At 42.9% G+C, this 23,397-nt stretch overlaps 1 protein-coding gene across 3 annotated transcripts in view; it reads right to left on the reverse strand.

Annotated features, from left to right (window-relative positions):
• SLC36A1 (solute carrier family 36 member 1) overlaps positions 1 to 23,397 on the reverse strand; it is a 66,854-nt gene that overhangs the window by 36,128 nt on the left and 7,329 nt on the right. The window contains exons 1-2 of one of the 3 annotated variants that reach the window (XM_077768985.1): positions 8,613 to 8,661; positions 1,101 to 1,248 (exon numbers count right to left, since the gene is read on the reverse strand). In XM_077768985.1, the coding sequence (XP_077625111.1) occupies positions 1,101 to 1,243 (143 nt within the window). In that variant the 5' untranslated portion in view covers positions 1,244 to 1,248; positions 8,613 to 8,661. Of the gene's footprint in view, positions 1 to 1,100; positions 1,249 to 8,454; positions 8,662 to 23,397 lie in introns of those variants that run through there. The other 2 variants (XM_077768984.1, XM_077768983.1) reach the window with 2 other exon arrangements.

Raw genomic sequence — 23,397 nt, forward strand, 5'->3', positions numbered from 1 at the left:
CCTTCCCATCAGCTGGCACTGCAAGCAAATGGGGGAATCTACAGAGGCGTGCCACATGAGACATAAGCTATAGAGACCGAATCTTTCGGAGCAGAAGTCACTGAGTGGTAATGTGGACAGACCATACCCTCTGGTTCTATCCCCAGGGAAAATGCCCTGTCCCAGGAGAGCCCACAGCCAAAGGGAGCTTCACCAGTAATGACCTCCAAGAGAAGTTTCAATAGCCTCCTTGGGCAGTCACACAGGACAGCACAAGTCTAGCACATAAAAGATCCCTCAATAAGTCACACGCAACCCACGAAGGAACACAGACAGGGTAACAGCTAAGTTTGAGGAATAAACAGAAGGCACCAAAAAGGATGGAATGCTGGAGTATAGAGAAAATATCAGAGGTCTACTTGAGGTTCAGGACTAAGTATGAAAACTCAGTGGGGTAGAAAACCCTCTTGTGAATCTTCTAATTCAAGTGGGTGGGCACCAGACAGTCAGCATACCTTCACAGTGGGGTCCTCAGCTTCCTCTTATATTTGAGGAAACTAAGGCCCAGAGAGGGCACTCAGATGAGTCTTGGGATTCAGTCTCCAGTAATAAAAACTTAAACCCTCCCTAGAGAATGCAAAGCAGACCTCCTGCTCTCAACCTCTTGAATTTTTTAAATGCAGGAGAAATTATTCCTTCCTCCCTCTTACCACTTCTTCAGCCAAATCAACTGGCTGTTTTGTGATGGGGACAGAAGTCTGAGCAGGACTCTGCAAAGGAAGTTTCCAACTGAGCCTAGAGGTATTTGAGGTTCTAAGGCAGATCACCTGTGCTTCTGAATTAAGAGAATCTTCTCTCTAGAAGTTTCTCTTACGTTCAGCACCAGCCTTCAGGGACCAACACGGCTGAAAGGAGCAAAGAATATAAAACAGTTGGGAAGGTGGCCGGCAAGGAGCTCAAATCTCAGCACTGTTACTCACTCAGTCTCTTTATATCTTCCTTCCATCTGTAAAGTGGGGAACTGATGAAATGGGGGAGCAAACATATCTCTAAGGGAGACTACATTATGAATACAGAACGTAGGAACATGAATCCCACCCAGGAGGGTAAAAGAAACTTACGTTGTGCTGTTGCTTTCCCCAAACCGCTGGTAAGAGCCCGGGGAAGAGAAGCTGTTCAGGCCTTCGGACGGGCTCTCCTCGGGGCTCACGTCCGTGGAGCTGTAGTCATGGTAGTCCTCATTCCGAAGCCTCTGCGTGGACATGGCAGCTGGAGGGACAGGGTCAGTGCTAAGACCTCCAGAGGCTGGGGCCTTTAGCTCCAAGCCTGTGGTGGTCTCTGGGGCAGAAGCAGCCATTGTCACAGTAGCTCGGTGACAGCTGCACTATGAATGAAGTACAGTGACAGTGCCTGATAACAAGGGAAATGGAAAAAGTGCAAAGTACACATGGGCGGGCTGAGCTCACTTGGCTTCTGGCTCCCAACCTTCCCAGTTAGTGCCCCACTTGTAAATTTCTAAATTTGCCACCGCATACCTGAGCAGAGCAAAGGTGAGGCACTGCATGGGATGGGTGGGGGAAGATGCAGACAGGCGCTTCCAGGAAACCTCTGTTCCTTAGGTTGGGAGTAACTATCCCCTCCTTTGAGCTAATTTCTTTGAACCCTGAACAACGGTTATATTGTATCTCTGCCCATCTTCCCCAGGAGCAAGCTCTCAGAGGATGGGAACCTGCATATTCCTCACTGCATCTTATTTTTCTTCTGCGTGCATTACAAAAAGGACCTTGTTGCATTCAAGGAACCCCCTCCAAATCATCTAATTCTGCCTTGCTTCCCCACCAAGTTCCAGAGCCACAGGTGACTTCCTCTCCCTCTCCACTGGGACCTCTGGCCCATCCTGTACTTTATGAAGGTCACCAACGACCCTCATTCTCTGACCACGAGACTCTTTTCTTGCAACCAGCCTGAAATGCAAGCAGCTCAGAGGAAGAGCAGGAGCCTGAGAGGGCTCACCATTGGCCCTCATCTCAAAACCTCCCCTCCACAACCCTTCTTTTTTTATTGTTATGGATTTGCCTGCTTTAAAAGACATGAACGAAAAAAACCCTTTCTGTTGTGTGTTGGGGAAGGATGGCGAGGGTATAAAGGGTATCATTCCCAGGATGGATTTTCTCAGTGATGCTACGACAGAAAAAAGAAGGACGACGACTTCTCTGAGCTACACAATAAGGATACATTTGGGGAGCTCTGGAAGGCCCCAGAACCCTAGGCACTACGCTAAGAGAGCCCTCAGAGGTCACTCCACAAATTGCTCATTTTATAGATGAAGAATCAATCCCAGAAAGACGAAGGAACCTGCCTGCAGAGCCAGGTAGCAGCAAAGCAGGAAACGTATCTCGTGCTGCCCTGCCCGAAGCTGGAAACATCTACCAAATGCACTGCCGCTGGCAATGAGAGAATATTACAATGAAAGAAAGTCAACTTCCTGCCCTCCAAGAATCTGCAGCCAAGTGTGGAAAGTACACGTACATTAAAGGCTATAAATAAAAATCCTTCTGACACTGGCAGACTGGCACAACTGCCTCCCTATATGTGGGCTCCCCCCCAGCTGAAGCCCCCCGAGTCTGATGTGCTGTCTCAGATAACCTGGTAAGGAGACAGGATCCATGGTCAATCTCAACATGCCATCTTGCCCAGCCCCCAACACTAGCTGTCAGGGGACAGCTAAGTGCTGAGTGTGCCCCCAGGTCAAGCCGGAGGGGACTCTTTGGAAACTGGCCCTACTCTGGCACCTATGCTATCCAGGGTGATCTCATTTTTCTCCCAAGTGTAAGGAAGAGAGGAGCCACATAACCCCGCAAGGAAAGAAACTGGCAGAAAGCCAGTAAAGGCTGTGGAAGTCTCAGAGAGGATCCTGCCCAGCTTCCCCACCAAGGCAACTCTCTTCAACACCTAAAAGGGTATCATTTACTCACAGGTTGGAGGGATTCAAACAAGGCATCTAGTTCTGGGGCAGTTAAATTCATAAGAGGATCAGAAGGAGAAAAATCTATAAAATATCTTTTTTTTTAATGTTTATTTATTTTTGAGAGAGACACAGAATGCAAGCAGGGGAGAGGCAGAGAGAGAGGGAGACACTGAATCAGAAGCAGGCTCCAGGCTCCGAGCNTATTCCTGAAACTGATCTGCAGATTCAGTGAGGTCCCTGTCAAAATCCTAGTTGCCTTTTTGCAGAAGTTGACAAGCTGATTCTAAAATTCATATGGAAATTCAAAAGGCTCAGATTGGCCAAAACAACTTTGAAAAAGAAGAACAAAGTTGGAGGACTTCCCAATTTCAAAACTCAGTACAAAGCTACCTACAATATGGTACTGGCATAAGGATAAACATATAGATCAATGGAACAGAACTGAGAGTCCAGAAAGAAACCCTCACAGCTATGGTCAATTGATTTTTGACAGGGTGCCAAGATAAGTCAATGGAGAAAGAATCCTCTTTTCAACAAATCATGCTGGGACTACTGGATAGCCACATTCAAAGAACAAAGTTGGAAGTCTCCCTCACACCATATGTACAAATTAACTCAAAATAGATCAAAGACCTAAACACAGGAACTAATACTATAAAACTCTTAGAAAACATAAGTGTAAATCTTCATGGCTTCAGATTAGGTAGTGGTGTCAAATATGGACAGCAAAATCACAAGCAAAAGATAATTGGTAAATTAAACATTACCAAAATTAAAAAACATTTGTGCCTCAAAGGACACCATCAAGAAAGTGAAAAACAACCCACACAATGGGAGAAAATTTCTGCAATTCATATTTCTGATCAGAGACTTAAATTCAGAAAATAGAAGAACTATTACAATTCAATAATAAAAAGACAATCCAATTTAAAAAATAGACAAAGCATCTGAATGGCTATTCTGCCAAAGAGGTGAAAATGGCCAATAAATCACATGAAAAGATACTCAATATCACTAGCCACCAGGTAAATGCAAATCAAAAACCACAATGAGATACCACTTCACACCCACCAAGATGGCTAAAATCAAAGAAAGATAATAATAAATACTGGTGATGCTGTGGAGAAACTGGAACCCTCTAACACAGTCATGGGAATATAAAATGGTGCAGCTTCTTTGGACAAAAGTCTCACAGTTCCTCAAAAGGCTAAAGACAGTTACCACATGACCCAGGAGTTCTGTTCCTACGTATATCCTGAAATGAAAATGTATGTCTACAGAAAAACTCGTACTCAAATGGTGATAGCAGCATTATTCCTAATAGCCACAATGTGGAAATAAATCTGATGAATGGATAAATGAAATGTGCTATATCCATACAATACTATTTAACAATAAAAAGAATCTAAATACTGAGAATGTGACAACTTGGGTGAACCCTGACAATGTTCTAATTGAAAAAAGTCAGTCACAGAGCACCATATATTCTATGATTTTGTTCATATGAAAGTCTAGAACAGAGAGTAGATTAGTGATTGCCTAGGGTTTGGGATAGTGTGTTAAGAGGAATTAGCAGGTGACACTAAAAACTAAGGGACAGAAGTTTTTTTTTGAGTGATGAAGATGTTCTAAAATGGATTTTATGCACATCTCTGCAAATATACTAAGAGCCAGTGAATTGTACACTTTAAATAACTGAAGTGTATGCCATGCCATTTGAATTATATCTCAATAAAACTTAAAAAAAAACAGAGATTTCTGGCCCCAATCTGATTCAGCCTGAGCAGTTTATTTATTTATTTTTTTAATGTTTTTTATTTATTTCTAGGAGAGAGAGAGAGAGACATCGTGAGCAGGGGAGGGTCAGAGAGAGAGGGAGTCACAGACTGAAACAGGCTCCAGGCTCTGAGCTGGCAGTCAGCACAGAGCCCGACGCAGGGCTCGAACCCACGAACCGCGAGATCATGACCAGAGCGAAAGTCGGACGCTCAACGGACTAAGCCACCCAGGCGCCCCCTGAGCAGTTTACTTTTAATCAGCTTCCTAGATGATCCTGATTACAGGTGGATTTATACTAAGCACTAGAAAAATATATATGATCTTATTATGATAGGTACACCCCAGGCCTCACCTCCTACCAAAGCTCACGGATTGGCGGTAGTTGCAGACTAAAACTGCCACCCATTATTCTGAAATAATTACACTGGGTTAGACTTTGGAGCCCAGAGAAACAGCGAATTTTCTAGATGCATTTTCTTTTCTCTATTGCTGGAATTCAAAACTCATGAACAAGGACACCGATTGTGTTGCTATCTGCGATCTACCAGAAGGAAAGTGAAAATCTCTAACTTCCATGTGATCTGTTTTTAAAAGGCATCAGATAAAAGTCCCTCTAATCTACCACAGAAGTACATTCCATAATTTGCCTCCTGCCTACATGAGTCTGGTGAGAGGAAGGCTGCAAGGTAGCTACTGACCTCAGCTGTCTCTGCGCAGGCGGGGCTAAAGACACAAACACGCTCACTTTTTACCCACAATCATAAAAACCACTAAATGTCAGAACCAGGCGTGACTTAACAGAAGATAAAGCCCCAGCTTCTCATTCAAAGGTAAGAGAACCAAGTCCAGTTAAAGACTTGGGATTAGAATATAACATTACAGATTCTTAGTCAATGTTTCCATCACACCATAAATGATCTATCCTCCCTGCCATCTCCGCTGGAACACAACTGGGGCAGGATTAGGGGTGCAGGGGGAATTCTGCATGATAAAAAATATGAGTTCAGAGTTTGATATGATTATCCTCACAGAGAAGTTCAAGAACAGGAAGTCAGAAAGTTCACTAGGCAAACCTGTAGTTCAGCAGTTCTCCATTCCATTGCTCTGGAAAGCTGTGCCAAGTCCCCATTTTGCAAATTGTGATCTATGTATCATGAGCATCCCAGTAACCCAGATAGACAGATTCCTGACTTCACGGAAGAGGGAACCACAGTGGAGTATTTCCTACTGGAGAGGGCCATTGAGAATTGGCCCTGGGTGTGAAGGCTTGCAAGAGAAATGTTTGGGAGATAAGAGATGACATCAAATGCAACATCATGTAATTTCTATTTTGGTACATTTAGAATGCCCCATGCACTGGACCCCACAGCCAAAAGGAGCTACCTTTGTGTACTTACACCCAGTAGGGCCTAGCTTAAGGAAAGAGGCTCAGGATTCCTCCAAGGCCCTGGATGAGGCAAAAAGACTCATTGTGAGTTTCCTCTATGGGACAAAGAGGAAAGCTATCCTAGGTGTTAGTGGTTGTCAGCCAGTCACACACTTCTGGAAGGGGTTATCAGAGGCAGGCCAGGCCAGCAAAAGTAGAAATCAAGTTCTATTCACTCAGCCCAATTCTAGGACCTTGCTTTCAGGTCATGGTAGAAAGAAAAAATGTATCATTAACAGCACAATGACTCTTCAGCATCTGACCTTGGAAGAGATAACAAGCATTTAAAGAATTGAGACACTCCCTGGGGAGGGAGGTGGAATAATAATAATTAAAAAAAAAAAAAAAAAAGGAAAGGAGTACTTAATAGGAGATGAGACAAAGGGGAAAAGTAAAGCATTCACAAAAGTGGACATCCATTCCACCCACCCTACTTCACATTCTCCATGCTAACAAGTCCAGTCCTAGAATTTCACAGAACGCTGTAGTTGGAAGAAAACTTAAAACTCCACCTAGCCCAAAGCTCTACCCAATACAGTAATCGAATCTATGACATTCCCAAAAGTAATTGCCAAGTGACAATTATCTCCAGTGACAGGGAGCTCCATGCTTTCTCTGTGTTGCAACATGAAAGAGCACTTATTCTTAGAAAGTTCTTATGCTTACCCAAAACCCACTTCCCTTTTGGCACTTGCATCCATTGGTCCTAGTTATAGTCTCTGGAATACTGAAGAAATGGAACCTGCCTTTAAAGTAGACAAAGACAGCTCTGAGCATGTCAAGCTGCCACAGAGATGTGGCTGAATGAACAGCTACACGGTATAAAGGGAAAATAAGGACTCAAAAGCAGGTGATTATAAATGGCACCATCAGCAAACAAAGGAACAGAGACTCAATACCACCATCGCAGCAGTCTCTTCTTCATACAGCCTCCATCCCACAGGGTCAAACTCAGAGCAATAGATCATGTCTTTTGTGTCCCTTTACTTCCTGACAACAAAAAAAAAACCTTTAAGGAAAACATACTCTAAGTGTACACATTAACTACTATAGACGAGGCCCTCAACAAGAGTCAAAGAGGGGTTTGATCATGTTTAAAATAATTAAAGACCATCAAAATAATTTTCAGCCGTGAACATTTACCTTGGACATAACACAGAGATAAGAAGAAAGAGGAGGATTTCATGGCAACTAGAAATAAGTGAAGTAGGGAAACTGCTTCCCGGACAACTGTTTTAACCTTTGTTGCATGGTGGTACTAATGCACACAGGGGGAAACCCTCTCTGATTAGAAAACAAGCAGAGCTGCGCGCCCAAATGTCAAAACAGAAGAGGTCCTTAGGGATTCAAATTCACCACTGTACAGGCTGGGAAACCTACACCCACCCCAGGATGGGAGTCACCCAAGGCTGCAAAGCAAGTGTCAGAGCTAGAACACAATCTCTCAATTCCCCAATCTTGGCTCTTTCCATTACACCATGCTGCTCTCGTTTCAGCAAGCCTCAAATGAGTGCAGGCAAATAACCAGTATTCCCCAAATGACACAAGCTACAGAAAAAAATAAAGCCAAGGTCTTTACATTCTTCGAGTGAATGCCAGGGCTTTGCACAGCCCCAGCTGTGAGCCACCTTCTCCAATTCTTATTTCACATCTCAGTGTGATTTACACAAAATTGCAGGACGGTTAGAAGCAAAACCTACAGAATGATGAGTCTGCAGAAAAATCGTGAACACTGAAACAGGGAACCACACCCAAAGCCAAGCCAATCCGGGAGACGGAGAATGCAGAGCTAAAAAGGGAGCGCTGGAAGAGAAGAGGAGACAGGAAAAGGGTGTCTTTCCACATGTCAAGTTTTCCGCAGGAGGCAGTGTGGTGAAAGGCGAACGAACAGCCGCCGGAGCCTGGGGAGACTGGGATCCTAGTCGCAGGTCTGCCACGAACTCACTGGGTGGCCTTAGGCAAGCCCGACCCGTTCCCGATCCTCCATTTCTCCAACTGTCCTAGAATGGGGTTGCACCAAGTGATCTCCCGGGATCCCGGTTCTGGTATTCTATGACCCAAAGACCCACTATTAGCGAGTCCCCAGCAGGGCTCCTACAATGCCAGTCACTTGCCCAAGGCGACTGGACCCCTTTGGGAAGCGTGGAAGAAGTCCTAGCTGGTAGTTAGGGTGACCTTTCTTATCTGGGCACCTCAGTTTCCCCACCTGTCAAATGGCAGAGGGAGGGAAGGCAAGGGACAGAGCGCCAGGGAAAAGGGATTCTCCAGTTGACCTCATCCCGGAGGGGTGCCTGCATCTTACCGCGGCTGAGGCGGGGGAGCCGAGAAGATTCGGACCTGCACCCCAAGCCGATCGGTGCCTGACCCGGCGCATCCGCTGAGCCCCAGAAGAAGGCGAGGTGGGTCCTGCGGGAGGCGGTGACACGCCGTCAGCCCCGGCCCATCAGCGCGCCGACTCACCGCTCCGGCTCGGCTCCGGCTCTCCCGCTTCAGCTCAGCCCACCAGTCCCCGCCTCAGCTCCCAGCCCCAGCCATCCCCCCCACTTCGCCGCCCGGGCAGCCGCTTCCGGGCCCCGTCACGTGATCCCGGCGCTCCAGCCGGAGACCCGGGTCACGTGTTCCAGCGCGTGGCAGTTCCCCGCCTCTCGGGAAGCTCCAGAACCCGGCTCCGCAGCACCACCTGGCGACCTGTTGCTGACACTGCAAGCAGGCCCCGGGGCGCGGCAGAAGTGGGCGGGGCTTTGACTTCGGAGCGCAGCCAGCAAGTCCCCAGAGCTCTGTGTCCCCTGAGACTTGGGCTTATTTCTGCACACGGTGTGTTTTCCTTAACACGTTTCGGAGAGCATATGTTGCTTTTATAATTTAAAAAAATACCTCTTTTTAAAAATCACCTAGTCCTATTTTTCGAAGCTTACACAAACTCATTTATGATTGCTCCCGGAAATGGGACTGTGAGGTAAGGCAACATTATTATTTCTAACGTATTTAAAATTTAAGTAATATTTTTAAATAGATGGCAACATTTCAGTATGTTTGAGGTGTATATGTTACCTTGCCTTCTCTTTCCTCCTTCTCCCTGAAGTTTTCCTTTAAAAATTATGTAACTAACAAATTAATTAATTTGAAATTATGTAACTACACACACACACACACACACACACACACACACACACAAAAGGAATAAACTATTGATATAGCTACAAAATGGATAAATCTTAAAATAATTCTGCTGAGTAAAAGAAGTCATAAAAAATATTCAATGTATCTAATATTCTAGAAAATGTTAAATAATCTCCAGTGACAGAAAACTTATCAGTGGTCTGGGAGTGGGTGGGGAGGTCAAGACGGGAGAGATTATAAAGGTGCATGAGGAAACTTTCAAGGTGACAAATATTTTCACTACCTTGATTGTGCTGATGGTTTCACAAGTGAATATAGATTTTAAGTTATCAAATTATATACATTCAATACATGCCATTTAAAAATAAATAAAATTTTAAAAATATGTGCAGTTTATTGTTATGCAAATTGTACCTCCATAAAGCTGTGTAGATAGTAAAAATTATATATTAATATATTGTTATTATTAGAAATGTTAGCCAATACGTAAATATAAAAACAGTGAAAATTTCCCTTCTCCCAAATTCACTCTCTTCCTCCAAAGAATTACAGTTACAGGCATGTGAGTATTGTTCTCCATACACTATACTATGCATTTATAGAAATATTTATACAGAAAGACGTATACAGGTTTGTGGTGTTAAAACCTAGAATCATGAATTACAGTACTTACTGTTTTGGTTAAGACTCTTACTCTTCACTATCTATATACACTGTCTCAATTATTTCATAAACATATATTACTTTATATATTTAAAGCTTTTGTATGTTCTATAACCTATACATATTTTTTTAATGTTTACTTATGTATTTTGAGAGAGAGAGAGAGAGAAAGAGAGAGAGAAAGAGAATGCACAAACTGGGGAGGGGCAGAGAGACAGGGAGAAAGAAAGAATCCCAAGCAGCCTTTGTGCTGACATGGGACTCAGTCTCACAAACCAGGAGATCATGACCTGAGGCAAAATCAAGAGTCAGTCACTTAACCGACTGAGCCACCCAGGCACCCCTACATATTTTTTAAAAATCTACCCCAGTTGGTTCATTTCACCAGGAAAAGAGAAAAGAATGCAGGTTCATGCTCAATTTAAAATAGGAAAGCCAGTGAGTTCATCCTATCCCTGGAAGATTCCACCAGTTCATTGGCTGCTCAGTGCCAGGAACTGTGCTTGGAATGCTTCTGAGCCCAGGTTACCTCCAGGTCTTGAATTTCATTGATCATTTGGCTCCTTGTGTCTCAGTCAAGAAAGCCAGATCTTATGAGAACCAGAGAGCTCCCTGTTGGAATTACTGATGCAAGTGGGAATTTGCCTTCCCCAGTCTGCTTCTGGGAGGCATTGACTATGAGGATTCTTTCTTATATCTGGCCACCACACTCTTACTAGAAAGACCTTTGAAAAAAGGTTGCATTATTTTCATATACTGTTAGGATTCTACCAAGCTTATCATTATGCAGTCCTAATTAGAAGTTAACACAATTACATCTCCTTGTCATTCCCAGAGAACTTTTTCCAACTATACAAATCCCCGCCTCTGCTTCCACGGTCTACCCAGAAGTATAAATGAAGGTTTCCTGTTCAATATGGGCGCCTGGATGGCTGTATAAATAGGGATGCCTGGGTGGCTCAGTTGCTTAAGCATCCAATTCTGGCTTAGGTCACCATCTCACAGTTGGTGGGGTGTGAGCCCTATGTCAGGCTCTACACTGCCAGCTCAGAGCCTCGAGCCTGTTTCAAATTCTGTGTCTCCCTCTCTCTGCCCCTCACCTGCTCTATTCTCTCTCTCGAAAATAAACATTTAAAGATTTTTTTTAAATATGTGGATGTATATATAAAGATATCACTTTGATTCTTTTATTCCTTGAAAACTATGCAAAAGTGAAAGGTAAAAACTCTGAAAACTCTATTTTCAGCAAAGGGAGAAGATAGAATCCACAGATATGGAAATATGTGTAAGGGCTAACAAGAGCAGCTGAGATTAGACAGAAGCTTTGAAGGATAATGGAAAAGAAATTCAAAGAGAAGTAAAGGGACCCGTGGGGTCAGATCTCAGGAATGCGCCAGTGAAAACACTCTTTCTGAAGATGAAGAGCTCNCCCTACATATTTTTTAAAAATCTACCCCAGTTGGTTCATTTCACCAGGAAAAGAGAAAAGAATGCAGGTTCATGCTCAATTTAAAATAGGAAAGCCAGTGAGTTCATCCTATCCCTGGAAGATTCCACCAGTTCATTGGCTGCTCAGTGCCAGGAACTGTGCTTGGAATGCTTCTGAGCCCAGGTTACCTCCAGGTCTTGAATTTCATTGATCATTTGGCTCCTTGTGTCTCAGTCAAGAAAGCCAGATCTTATGAGAACCAGAGAGCTCCCTGTTGGAATTACTGATGCAAGTGGGAATTTGCCTTCCCCAGTCTGCTTCTGGGAGGCATTGACTATGAGGATTCTTTCTTATATCTGGCCACCACACTCTTACTAGAAAGACCTTTGAAAAAAGGTTGCATTATTTTCATATACTGTTAGGATTCTACCAAGCTTATCATTATGCAGTCCTAATTAGAAGTTAACACAATTACATCTCCTTGTCATTCCCAGAGAACTTTTTCCAACTATACAAATCCCCGCCTCTGCTTCCACGGTCTACCCAGAAGTATAAATGAAGGTTTCCTGTTCAATATGGGCGCCTGGATGGCTGTATAAATAGGGATGCCTGGGTGGCTCAGTTGCTTAAGCATCCAATTCTGGCTTAGGTCACCATCTCACAGTTGGTGGGGTGTGAGCCCTATGTCAGGCTCTACACTGCCAGCTCAGAGCCTCGAGCCTGTTTCAAATTCTGTGTCTCCCTCTCTCTGCCCCTCACCTGCTCTATTCTCTCTCTCGAAAATAAACATTTAAAGATTTTTTTTAAATATGTGGATGTATATATAAAGATATCACTTTGATTCTTTTATTCCTTGAAAACTATGCAAAAGTGAAAGGTAAAAACTCTGAAAACTCTATTTTCAGCAAAGGGAGAAGATAGAATCCACAGATATGGAAATATGTGTAAGGGCTAACAAGAGCAGCTGAGATTAGACAGAAGCTTTGAAGGATAATGGAAAAGAAATTCAAAGAGAAGTAAAGGGACCCGTGGGGTCAGATCTCAGGAATGCGCCAGTGAAAACACTCTTTCTGAAGATGAAGAGCTCACTTAGAGCTGCACGGCTCTATTTCTTTTGTTTGCAACAACAGGCGTGGAAACAGTTCAGCAAGACTCAACAGAAGCTCTCCTGATCTGGTTTGGATCAGGGAAGCCAAGAAGATGAGGATGCCACCCAGAAGCACAGGGAGAAGCCATACTTGCGGGAAGCAGTTGGTCTATGGCAGTAGAACAGAACAGACTGGAAATACACTTGGGGGAGGTTGTAGAACAATTGCAAGTCTCATCCACTGCTGGCGGGAGTGGACAATGATGCATTAAAGTGTTTTAATGGCTTTTTACACAGTTAAACACATAGCTATCCTGTGATCCAGCAATTCCACTCCTAGGTATTTACTCAGAAAAAATAAAAACGTTTATCCACGTTAGGGCCTAGACTAGGGTGAGGAAAGCAAAGTGCCTCAGGTGGGAAATTTAAGGAGGCACTCACTTTTAGGATTGTACAGGTGCAGGGTTGGCACTGACATGGACACAAGAACCAGTGCTTCCTTAAATTTTGTGACCTAGGCCTCCTGTCCGGTCTCATCCTAGGCCAGGCTGTGGCCCACACACACTTGTATTCAAATTTTCACAGCAGACAGCTTCATAAAGCTAAGTTAGTGACAACCCACATATTTGTCAGTAGGTGAATCGGTAAACAAACTGTGGTAGATAGAGCAGAAAGGAACTATTGATACATGCAGAAATGTGGCTGAATCTCATCAGGGCTAAGTGGAAGAAGCCATACACATAAAATTGCATACTATATGATTCAGTTCATATAAATTTAAAGAATGGGCAAAACTGAATCTAGTGACAGAAAGCTGAACAATGGTCTCTTGACCTGTGTGGGTGGGGATTAGCTGCAAAGGGACACAGAGAGCTTTCTGGAGTGATGCTAATAGTCTATATATTGATTGGGATGCTGGTTATGTGGGTTTATTTATTTACTTATTAAATTAAATTACTTATTAAGCATTTGTTTATTTATTTATTTAAAAGTAAGCATGAACAGGAGAAGGCACAGAGAGGGGAGTGAGAATCCCAAGCAGGCTTTATACTGCCAGCGCAGAACCCGATGCAGGCTCAGGGCTCGGAGATCATGACCTGAGCCAAAGTTGGACACTTAACTGACTGAGCCACTGGGTGCCCCTAAAATACGTTAAATTGGTTGTATATAAATTGTACTCCTAAAGGTTCATTTAAAAATTGTAAAGAGATTACCAGACATCTGAGAAAAGCCTCCAAGATAAAAGAATAATCAAATGCACAAACACATGAAGCACTTTGGAGGAGACTGTGCAAAAAACAACATGCAAACAAATATCCTCAGAGAGATAAGATGCTGCAATCATGACATAACAACAACAACAACAAAAATATTGCTTTTAAAAAATATTGTTAGGGAGGGGCGCCTGGGTAGCTCAGTCAGTTAAGTACCTAACTTTGGCTCAGGTCATAAACTCAGGGCTTGTGAGTTCAAACCCCATGTTGGGTTCTGTGCTGACAGCTCAGACAGAGCCTGGAGTCTGCTTCAGATTCTGTCTCTCCCTCTCTCTGCCCTTCCCCTACTCATGCTTATGCTCTGTGTCTCAAAAATAAATAAACATTAAATATATTTTTTAAATATTGTTAAGATAAAAACCAGCTCTTGGAAGTTAAGAATGTAAAAACAAAAATGAAGACTCAAATAGAAGAGTAAGAAGATGAGGATAAAGAAATTTGTTCTTTTCATTAATGAATATTTATTATCTATGTGCCAGGCACTGGGCCTGGAACAGTGAACACAATATACAAAAATCCCTGTCATTGTGATTTACATTTTAGCGAGGGGAGACAACAAAAATAAACAAATAATATTCATATCATGTCAGCAGGTATACCTGTTGTGGAGGAAAATCAGGAAAGTGGGAGAGGGAGTCTGGAGGCAGAGAGGAGGGATTGCAGCCTTTTTCAATAGTCAGAAGATACTATTGAGAGATGATATCTCAACAAACTCCTAAAGCAGGGAAGGAAACAAGCCCTGTGGACTTCTTTGGAAGAGCATTCTGAGCAGAGGGAACAGCAAATGCTAGGGGCCCAGGAGAGAATATGCCTAGCCTATTCGAAGAATTAAAAGGGAGTCCGTGTGTGCATGATACTATATGTAGAAAACCCTAAAAACTCCATCAAAAAGACTACTAGAACTGATAAATGAATTCAGTCAGGTCACAGGATACAAAATCAATATACAGGAATCTGTTACTAAGAATGAAGTAGCAGAAAGAGAAATTTAGAAAACAATCCCATTTGCAATTGTGCCAAAAATAATAAAATACCTGGGAATAAAGTTAACCAACGAGGTAAAAGAACTATACTCTGACAAATATAAAACACTGATGAAAGAATGGAAAATGACAATAAACAAATGGAAAGATATCCCATGCTAATGGATTGGGAAAACAAATATCGTTAATATGTCTGTACTACAGACTTAATGCAATTTCTATCAAAATGCCAACAGCATTTTTCACAGAACTAGAACAAATAATCCTAAAATGTGTATGGAATCACAAAGACCTCCAATAGCCAAACAACCTTGAAAAAGAAGAACAAAACCAGAGGCAACACAATCCCAGATTTCAAGATTTGTTACAAAGGTGTAGAAATCAAGACAGTATGGTACTGGCACAAAAACAGACACATAGATAAATGGAACAGAATAAAGAGCCCAGAAATAAACCCATGATCAACTAATCTATGACAAAGAGGCAAGAATATGCAATGGGAACGAGACAATCTCTTCAACAAATAGTGTTGGGATAACTGGACAGCTACATGCAAAAGAATGAAACTGAAGCACTTTCTTACACCATACACAAAAATAAACTCAAACTGGATTAAAGAACTAAATGTGGGACTTGAACCTATAAAAATCCTAAAAGAGAGCAGAGATAGTAATTTTTCTGACATCAGCTATAGCAACATTTTTCTAGTTATGTCTCCTGAGGCAAGGTAAACAAAAGCAAAAATAAGCCATTGGAACTACATCAAAATAAAAAGTTTCTGCACAGCAAAGGAAACTATCAACAAAACTAAAAGACAATCTAGTGAATGAGAGAAGCTATTTGCAAGTGATATGTTCAATAAGGGATTAGTATTCAAAAATATAAAGAACTTATCAACACAACACCATAAAAAATAATCCAATTTAAAAATGGGCAGAAAACCTGAACAGACATTTCTCCAAAGAAGACATACAGAGGGCCAAAGACACATGAAAAGATGCTCAACATCACTCATCATCAGGGAAATGCAAATCAAAACCACAATGAGATATGACCTCACACCTGTCAAAATGGCTAAAATCAAAAACACAATAAACAACTGTTGGCAAGGATGTAGAGAAAAAGGAACCCTTTTGTACTGTTGGTGGGAATGCAGACTGGTGCAGCCACTGTGGAAAGGCTCCTCAAAAAATTAAAAATAGAATTACCATATGATCCAGTAATTCCACAACTGGGTGTTTATCCAAAGAATACAAAAACGCTCATTCCAAAAGATATATGCACCCCTATGTTTATTGTAACATAGCTTACAATAACCAACTTGTGAAAGCAGCCTAAGTGTCCAGTGATAGATAAATAGACAAAGAAGTTGTGGTATGTGTATGTAACAGAATATTACTGAGCCATGAAAAAGAATGAAATCTTGCCATTTACAACAACACGGATGGATCTAGAGGGTATAATGTTACGTGAAATAAGTCAGAGAAAGACAAATGCCACATGATTTCACTCATATGTGCAATTTAAGAAATGAAACAAATGAACAAAGGAAAAAAGAGACAAACCAAGAAAGAGACCCTTAACTACAGCAAACAAACTAATAGTTACCAGAGGAGAAGTAGGTGGGGGGATGGGCGAAATAAATGAAGGGGATTAAGAGCACATTTACCATGATGAGCACTGAGTAATATATGGAAGTGTTGAATCACTATATGATACACCCGACACTAATATACCACTGTACATTAACTATAGTAGAATTAAATAAATACAAGGAGGCCAGTGTGGCTGTAGCAGAGTGAGCTATGGCAAGAGAAATAAATTAGGTCAGAGCAAGAACAAGTGGGTGGAAACCATGTAGAGCTCTGTGAGCCATTTTAAGGACTTTGGCTTTTACTCTGAGTGAGATGGGAAGATATTGGAGGAGTTTGAGCAGAGAAATGCCATGATCTGACTTGGGTTTAAAAGGATGCTCTGCCTATTGGGTTGATATAGACATGGGCAGAAAGGGGAGACCAGTCATGAGGCAGCTGCTATAATCTGGAATAAGATTATGATGATTTGACAATAGCCACAGTGAAGATGGTGAGAAGTGGTCAGTTTCTGAAAATAATTTTATGGTAGATGGAAATGTTAAATGTCGATGGGAAGAAATGGAGTATGAGAAGAGAGGAAATAAATACTTTGGCCTGAGCCACAGGAAGAGTAGAGCTGCCTTCTACTAGACCAGCAAGACTATGGCAGGAGCAGGCCTCTAGGGTCAGTGAGTCCAATCCCTCATCCTTTGGTGGGGAAACTGAGGCCCAGAAAGGAGGAGGAATGCACCCAGAGTCTCACACAGGTCATGTGTCTCTTTGTTCCAGTTTCTGAGCCCTTGGCCCCCACATCATACAAAGGTAGCAAAATAACATATAGAGAATGATTACATTTTGTTAAGAAAAAAAACCAGGGTGCATATACACACAACACAGTCTGTATGCACATCTGAGCTACATGAATTTAAGACAGTGTGATATAAAAGTATTAGTAGAGGTCTACTTTGTATGCAGAACTTACAGCACTTAGAATCCCACCCAAATTCAAAATTTCACAAAGTATCTCATGATAGCCAGATTGGGTCTCAGAAGGACACAGTGAACTGTGCTCCCCTATCACTGCCATATGGTGGGTACTTTCGCTGGGACACAGAAGTGCCCCCATGGTGCTTCTGTGAGAATCCAGAGAGAAATGACCAGGTCAGATGACACTTCTGTGAGAGGTTTGAGTAATTATTAGCTATAGTGTGAGCATTCACCATTAATATAATTCAAAACATTCTGTAAGCCATAACGAAAAAATTCCAAGATTCATTAAGTGGCACAAGTGCTGAGAAATGAATTTTAAAATCCTCAATTTGGGCATGGGTATTAGAAGACTTAATATCCCTATAACAAAGGCTGAAGACCATCCTGGCACCACATGCTGATGACTAAGGGGAGTCCATCCTGGAAAGTAAATTAGGAACAAAGTGGACATGAAAAGCAGCAATTGAAAGCAAGGGCCCTGCTAAGGAAACAAATATTAGCTCAAGCACATAGGAAAAGTGCTGGTGCTGGATCAACCCATTACACTGTGCCTCTTGGCCAAGCTCTTGTGATTTTTGTAATGATCTGAGGGGCAGTGATGATGATAAGATGTTTTACCACTGGTATTTCTGTGTTAAATGAAGTATGTTTAAAAAAAGAGAAGTATGTTATGAAGCTAAGAGACTTAGGTGCTCTGGAGGCTCAGAGAAAAATTGTGTGAGCGCTTCAAAAGCCCCTCCTGTGAATCCAGGACAACAGGCATGCCACTAATACTGACATTCTGGTGTCTGGGAGGGTGCGTGAGGGACGGTAGATTCTGCAGACACAGCACTAGGAGGCACAGGTGAAAAGATGGCAAGGGGTACATCAGTCCGACAACCTGTATTAGCCACCAGGATTACAATGACAGGAGCGTCAATGCACGTGTGTGAGACTCAAGTACAGTTACTGGAACCAAAGGCTGCTTACACAGGAGGGCATCCCAAGAACAGGCTCTCAACATATTGTACTGCTTTAACGTGAGCAAGACTCTCCCAGTGCTGTGCCATGGCCAGTGGGATATCACAAATGGGTTATAGAGTTGCTGAGATATTGATACCCTTGCCCCTTGAAGTCGCCAGGCAGGTCACAAAGTGGCTAAATCTCCTGAGACAGTTAGCTCTAGCCATAAACAGTCTTCGTTCTTTTATCCTGAGGACCTAGAAAATGTTATCATTTTCTACATGTTACAATATAACAAAGGTTGGGAAATGTTGGATTAGTAGGGTATTGATATAATTTCAAACGGAGACACCTTTGAGAATGACGGGGCTGTGTTAATATTTGCAGCAGGACAATCAACATAGAGTGGGACTGCTCCAGGTAAACTGGGATGTGTGGTGGAGTAGGCAGAGTCATGGCCCCTAGAGATGTCCACATCCTTATCCCCACAACCCTTAGAGAGCAAAATGGACTCTGCAGGTGTGATTAAATTAAGTGTCTTAAAATGAGATTATACTGGGTTATCTGAATGGACCTAGTGTAATCGCAAGAGCTCTTACAGGAGGGAGGCTGGAAGATTAGGGGAGAGGCAGGATGCTATTCTACTGGCTTTGGAGGTGGAAGGGGAAGCCGCACGCCAAAGCAATGTGGGAGGCTCTAGAAGCTGGGGAAGAAGGACGCCAATATTCCCTAGAGCCTCCAGAAAGAACACAGTTTTGCTAACATCTTGGTTTTAGGACTTCTGACTCCCAGAACTGGGTGCGAATGTTTGTGTTCTTTTAATCTCCTGTGTTTGTGGCAATTTGTTGCAACAGCAATAAAAAACCAATACAAATATTCCTAATTTACAATGAATTTCTCTTTATGCTTATATAATTTTAAGTTATAAAGGTTAAAAAGTAACTACAACAGGTATACATTTTCATCTGACATGGTATTAATAAGTTGAGAAATATCATTACATTGTATAGAGAGATGGAAAACTAGAGAACTGAAACAAAATACTGATGTTAAAAAAGCTTGGCCCCAGAAAGAGGGACTTTTCATGGAGAAGGTTAGATGGGGAGACTCTAGTTTTTTATTATAAGTCCCCTGGCTAAAAAATTAATAGTCTAACCCTGGGCATGTATATTTTATTTTGAGTGTTAATTTTTAAAGGAAGATTTTTTTGGGGGGAAGCTTCCAAGAGCTTATTGGGCTCAGGTTCTCCAAAGCTATGGCCCCCGCCCTACCTGAAACCTACTTACAGATTCCCATCATCCACAGAACTTCCCCTAACCTTTTACTCAGCCAACAGCTTCCTTGGCACTAGATAGGGCCAACTGGTAGGTCCTCCTGAAATAAGGCAGGAGAAGGCACCATTGGACGAGAAATATTCCCAGGATTGGGCCTAGGCGCTTTAAGAGATCTGGAGCAAACCCTCAAAGCCGCATCTGTAGGGCGGGGGGACCTTGAGTTTACCTCACAATGCTAACAAAGGGCCTGGGAGAGCTTAGAAGAGAGAAGGGCCTCCTGTTGCCACTGAAAAAGCACTGACATAGGAGCCCAAAGGAAAGGATGGAGGCCAGCTCGGCCATCGACTTAGCAAGTCCCTTTCAGTATGGACTTCCGCTCTTGGCTGATGAAGTGAATAGGGAAAGGATGCTCACTTCCCAAATATTCCAGTCTGTGAGTCCTTCACCCTTCTTCAGTTGCCTTCCTCCCAAAGATGACTGGGCGGGTCTGAGGTCAGCCAGAGTATCGTAAATCACACCTCAGAGTTTCTTTGAGATCATCTGCTGCAATCCATTCATTTCTACATGGGAAACAGCCTCTGGGAGACAAAGGTGTTCATTCAAGGTCATATTTGGTAACTTCCTATGACCTTCACTTAGACCCTAGGGTTCTACAGTTACCATTTGCCATACGATGGCACAGAATAGTACCTGTTTAATATGGAAATAAATTGTATCTGAGTTTTTAAAAATTCCAATATAGGATGCCATTATGGAAAAAACATAGCAACAACCTTATATAAAAGATAAGTGGCTATATTAGCTTTCTATTGCTGTATAATAAATTACCACAAGCTTAGTGGCTTAAAACAACACACATTTATTGTCTCATGGTTTCTGTGGGTCAGGAGTGACTTAACTGGATCCTCTGCTTCCAGGGGCTCACAAGGCTGTAGTCAGGTGTTAGCTGGGCTATGTTCTCATTTGGAGGCAAAACTGGGAAAGAATCTTCCTCCAAGCTCTCTTGGGTTGTTGGTACATTTACTTGCTATCGTAGGACTGAAAGCCCCAGCTGCTCACTGGCATTCAGCTTTTTGTTGCCCTTCAGCTCCTAGCCATGTGAGCCTTCCAACATGGCCACTTCTCCAAAGCCAGCGAGACTTTGAGGACTCTAGAGAGAGTCTGCTGGTAAGATAAACTCTTAGATGGCATCATGTAATCATGAAAGTGACATCCCATTACCTTTGCCACATTCTGTTAGTCAGAAGCAAGCACAGGTCCCACCCACACCCAAGGGGAAGGGATATAAAAGAGTACAAATGCTATGGATATTAACAGAGGTGGCACCTTCGAGTCTATCCACCATTGTGGTGAAAACCTTAAGTGTAAGAAGAGCTGAAATCTCTATTCCTGCTAAGACAAGAAGAGAACTGAGGGTTAGCCATTGGATTTTGGAATGGGAGGCAATGTTTCCCTTGACAAGAATATTTCAGTGAAGTAACAAGGATCAAAATCTGTAGGAATAGATTCAGGAGAATGGAAAGTGAGAAATTAGAGAGTGTGAATAGAGATACCTCTTTCAAGGAGTTGTGCTCTGAAAAAGAACAGCGAGATGACAGAACAGTTACTCTATTATGTTAATATGTTTATCAGAACAAAGCAGTAGGAAGGAGAATTTTGATGGTCTAAGAGAGAAGGAAGGATCATTGTAAGAGCAAAACTCTCAGTAAGTAAAGGGAAGGGGAGGAGATAAGTGTGCAAGATAAAGGGACTTAACAATGGTTGAGGACAGCTCACCTATTTTTGTATAGCTCACCTATTTTGTGGGAGAAAAGCCTGGTGGTATATGATTCAGACACAGGTCAGTGGTTAGATTTAGTGGGTGGAGGATAAGGAAATTCTCTCCTGATTGCTTCTATTTCCTCAATGAAATTAAAACAAGGCCATCAGCTGAGAGTGAGAAGGGGAGAGTAGCGGAGGTTTGAATCAAGATAAGAGATACGAGATAGTCCTCCTGAAGAATGGGAAAGCAACAGAAACAAGACAAGTCATAGATCTGCCCAACAGTGCTAGGACCCATCTGAGGTTCGGGTTCATAAATTTAAGATGCAACCAGTCGGCATATCTGTGTATTTTCTCAACCCACTTTCAACTGCTTGGGTGTAGTCTCAAAGATGAGGCAAAGGTGCATCTACCCAGTATTATGGCTTTGAAAGTTGGACATAATACAAGGAAAGGGATAAGATGGATAAGAGTGTGTGGCAGGGGTGACTGCAATGACTGTTCAGTCGCTGGGTTAAGATGACAGTGGCGGTATGAGGGGACAAGCAGTAGAAAGGGAGCAGAGTAGCACCGGCAGACTGGAGTCCCTGATGTCAAAGATATGGTATAGTCTGCAAACTCATGGATATAAGATGCACCAATAGGAGTTGCTAAGCCATCCAGAGAACAGGATGTTTGCAGTAGAGATTTTGAAGGTGGTGCAGTCTTTGGTGATGACAAGGTCTAGGCTATGATGGGGGGAGTGGGTGAAGGGCAAACTATCTGGAAGCAGAGAAACTATCCTGCAGAGAAAATGGTGACCTCAAGGGAGCCACATTTTAATTAGAGCAAGGAGGTGAAAAGAACATTGCTATGCAGGGGACTTCCGTCTTCCTCGGGAAAACCTTTGCTGACCTCATTGCAAGAGGTTGCTTTTATTACATTCAAGTGTTCAGAGCACTTATCACAGTTGAAACTTTTACTTATTTATGAGAAACCCTGAGTAATATTCATGATGTCCAGCTAAGCTCCTGGAAAACAGGCACCACACTGTCTAGGACCAGGGGGTTCTCAGCACCCAGCAAAGTGCCCAGCATGTGCGCATTCAATCAGTACTGGTGGTGGGAAGGAAGAAGGAAAAGAACAGACTCTAAGAGCAATAGTGAGAAGTCTCTGTGTGAGTGGAGGAAAAGTGCATTCATTCAGTCATTCATGCTTTTGGTCTTTTGTTCTTCCTGAGGATCAGAGCCTGCATCACTCCAGGCCAGCGGGGTGGAGCTGTATTGAAGTTCCTGAGGCTTCTAAGGCTCAAGCGGCTGAGAGCTGGGCCTTGCAGCTTCTACATGCCAAAGCCGTTCTTGCTCAAGCTTCTGCCAAGCCATGGAGGCTCCCAACCCCTCACTCATAGTGTTTGGAGCTAAAGAGTGAGGTGTCCACCTGCCTGGGGCTGGGGGCACCTCTGCCAGCAGCCAGTCCCTGAATGGTGCAGGCCAAGGAATATCCCAGGGGCTCCCAAGGGCTCTCAGCACTTCTCCCACCAGGGCTCCTGCTGTCTAAGGAGGCCAGTGGGATCTTGTAAGTGTCCTTTCCTCCCCAACAGTAGCTCCTGAGTCTGGGATCTTGTACCTTGGGACTTTTGTAGAATTCTTTCCGTCTTTTCAGTAGCTCAAAGAGCTAAATCTGGGCTCTTCTCCATTTCTGACAGGCAAAGAGGTATAGAGATGGGCAACGATAATATTCCTTGAAGATAATGCTTTTGACTATAAGCACCACTTTTTAGGACTCTTTTCATTCAGCATTATTGAAAACCCAGTCATAATGCAGCTACAACAATGAACGTGAGACACAATCCTCTAAGGCTCTCACAACTCACAGAGGAAGATATGTACACACGTAGCTGAAATCCCAGAGAGAATGGCCTGAGTGAAGTCAGTGTCCTACAGGGGTTCAGAAGAGAAAGGTATTCTTTCCAGATGGTCAGAGCAGGGAAGGCTTGCATTAGAGGTAATGTCTGAGGACTCTTTGGAGAAATGGTGTTGCCAGTGAGAACACCCATAAGGCATTATCTGCCTCCTCTGATGAAGACAGACCGAGCCTTTGCCAGCAGAATCAAAGAATCCCAGGTTTGACATTAACCTGAGTCCATAGAACATTGTGGAAATGAGCACT

The sequence above is a fragment of the Crocuta crocuta genome, unplaced genomic scaffold (genome assembly GCF_008692635.1).
Source record: "Crocuta crocuta isolate KB4526 unplaced genomic scaffold, BGI_CrCroc_1.0 scaffold340, whole genome shotgun sequence".
NCBI classification, from domain to species: Eukaryota; Metazoa; Chordata; class Mammalia; order Carnivora; family Hyaenidae; genus Crocuta; species Crocuta crocuta.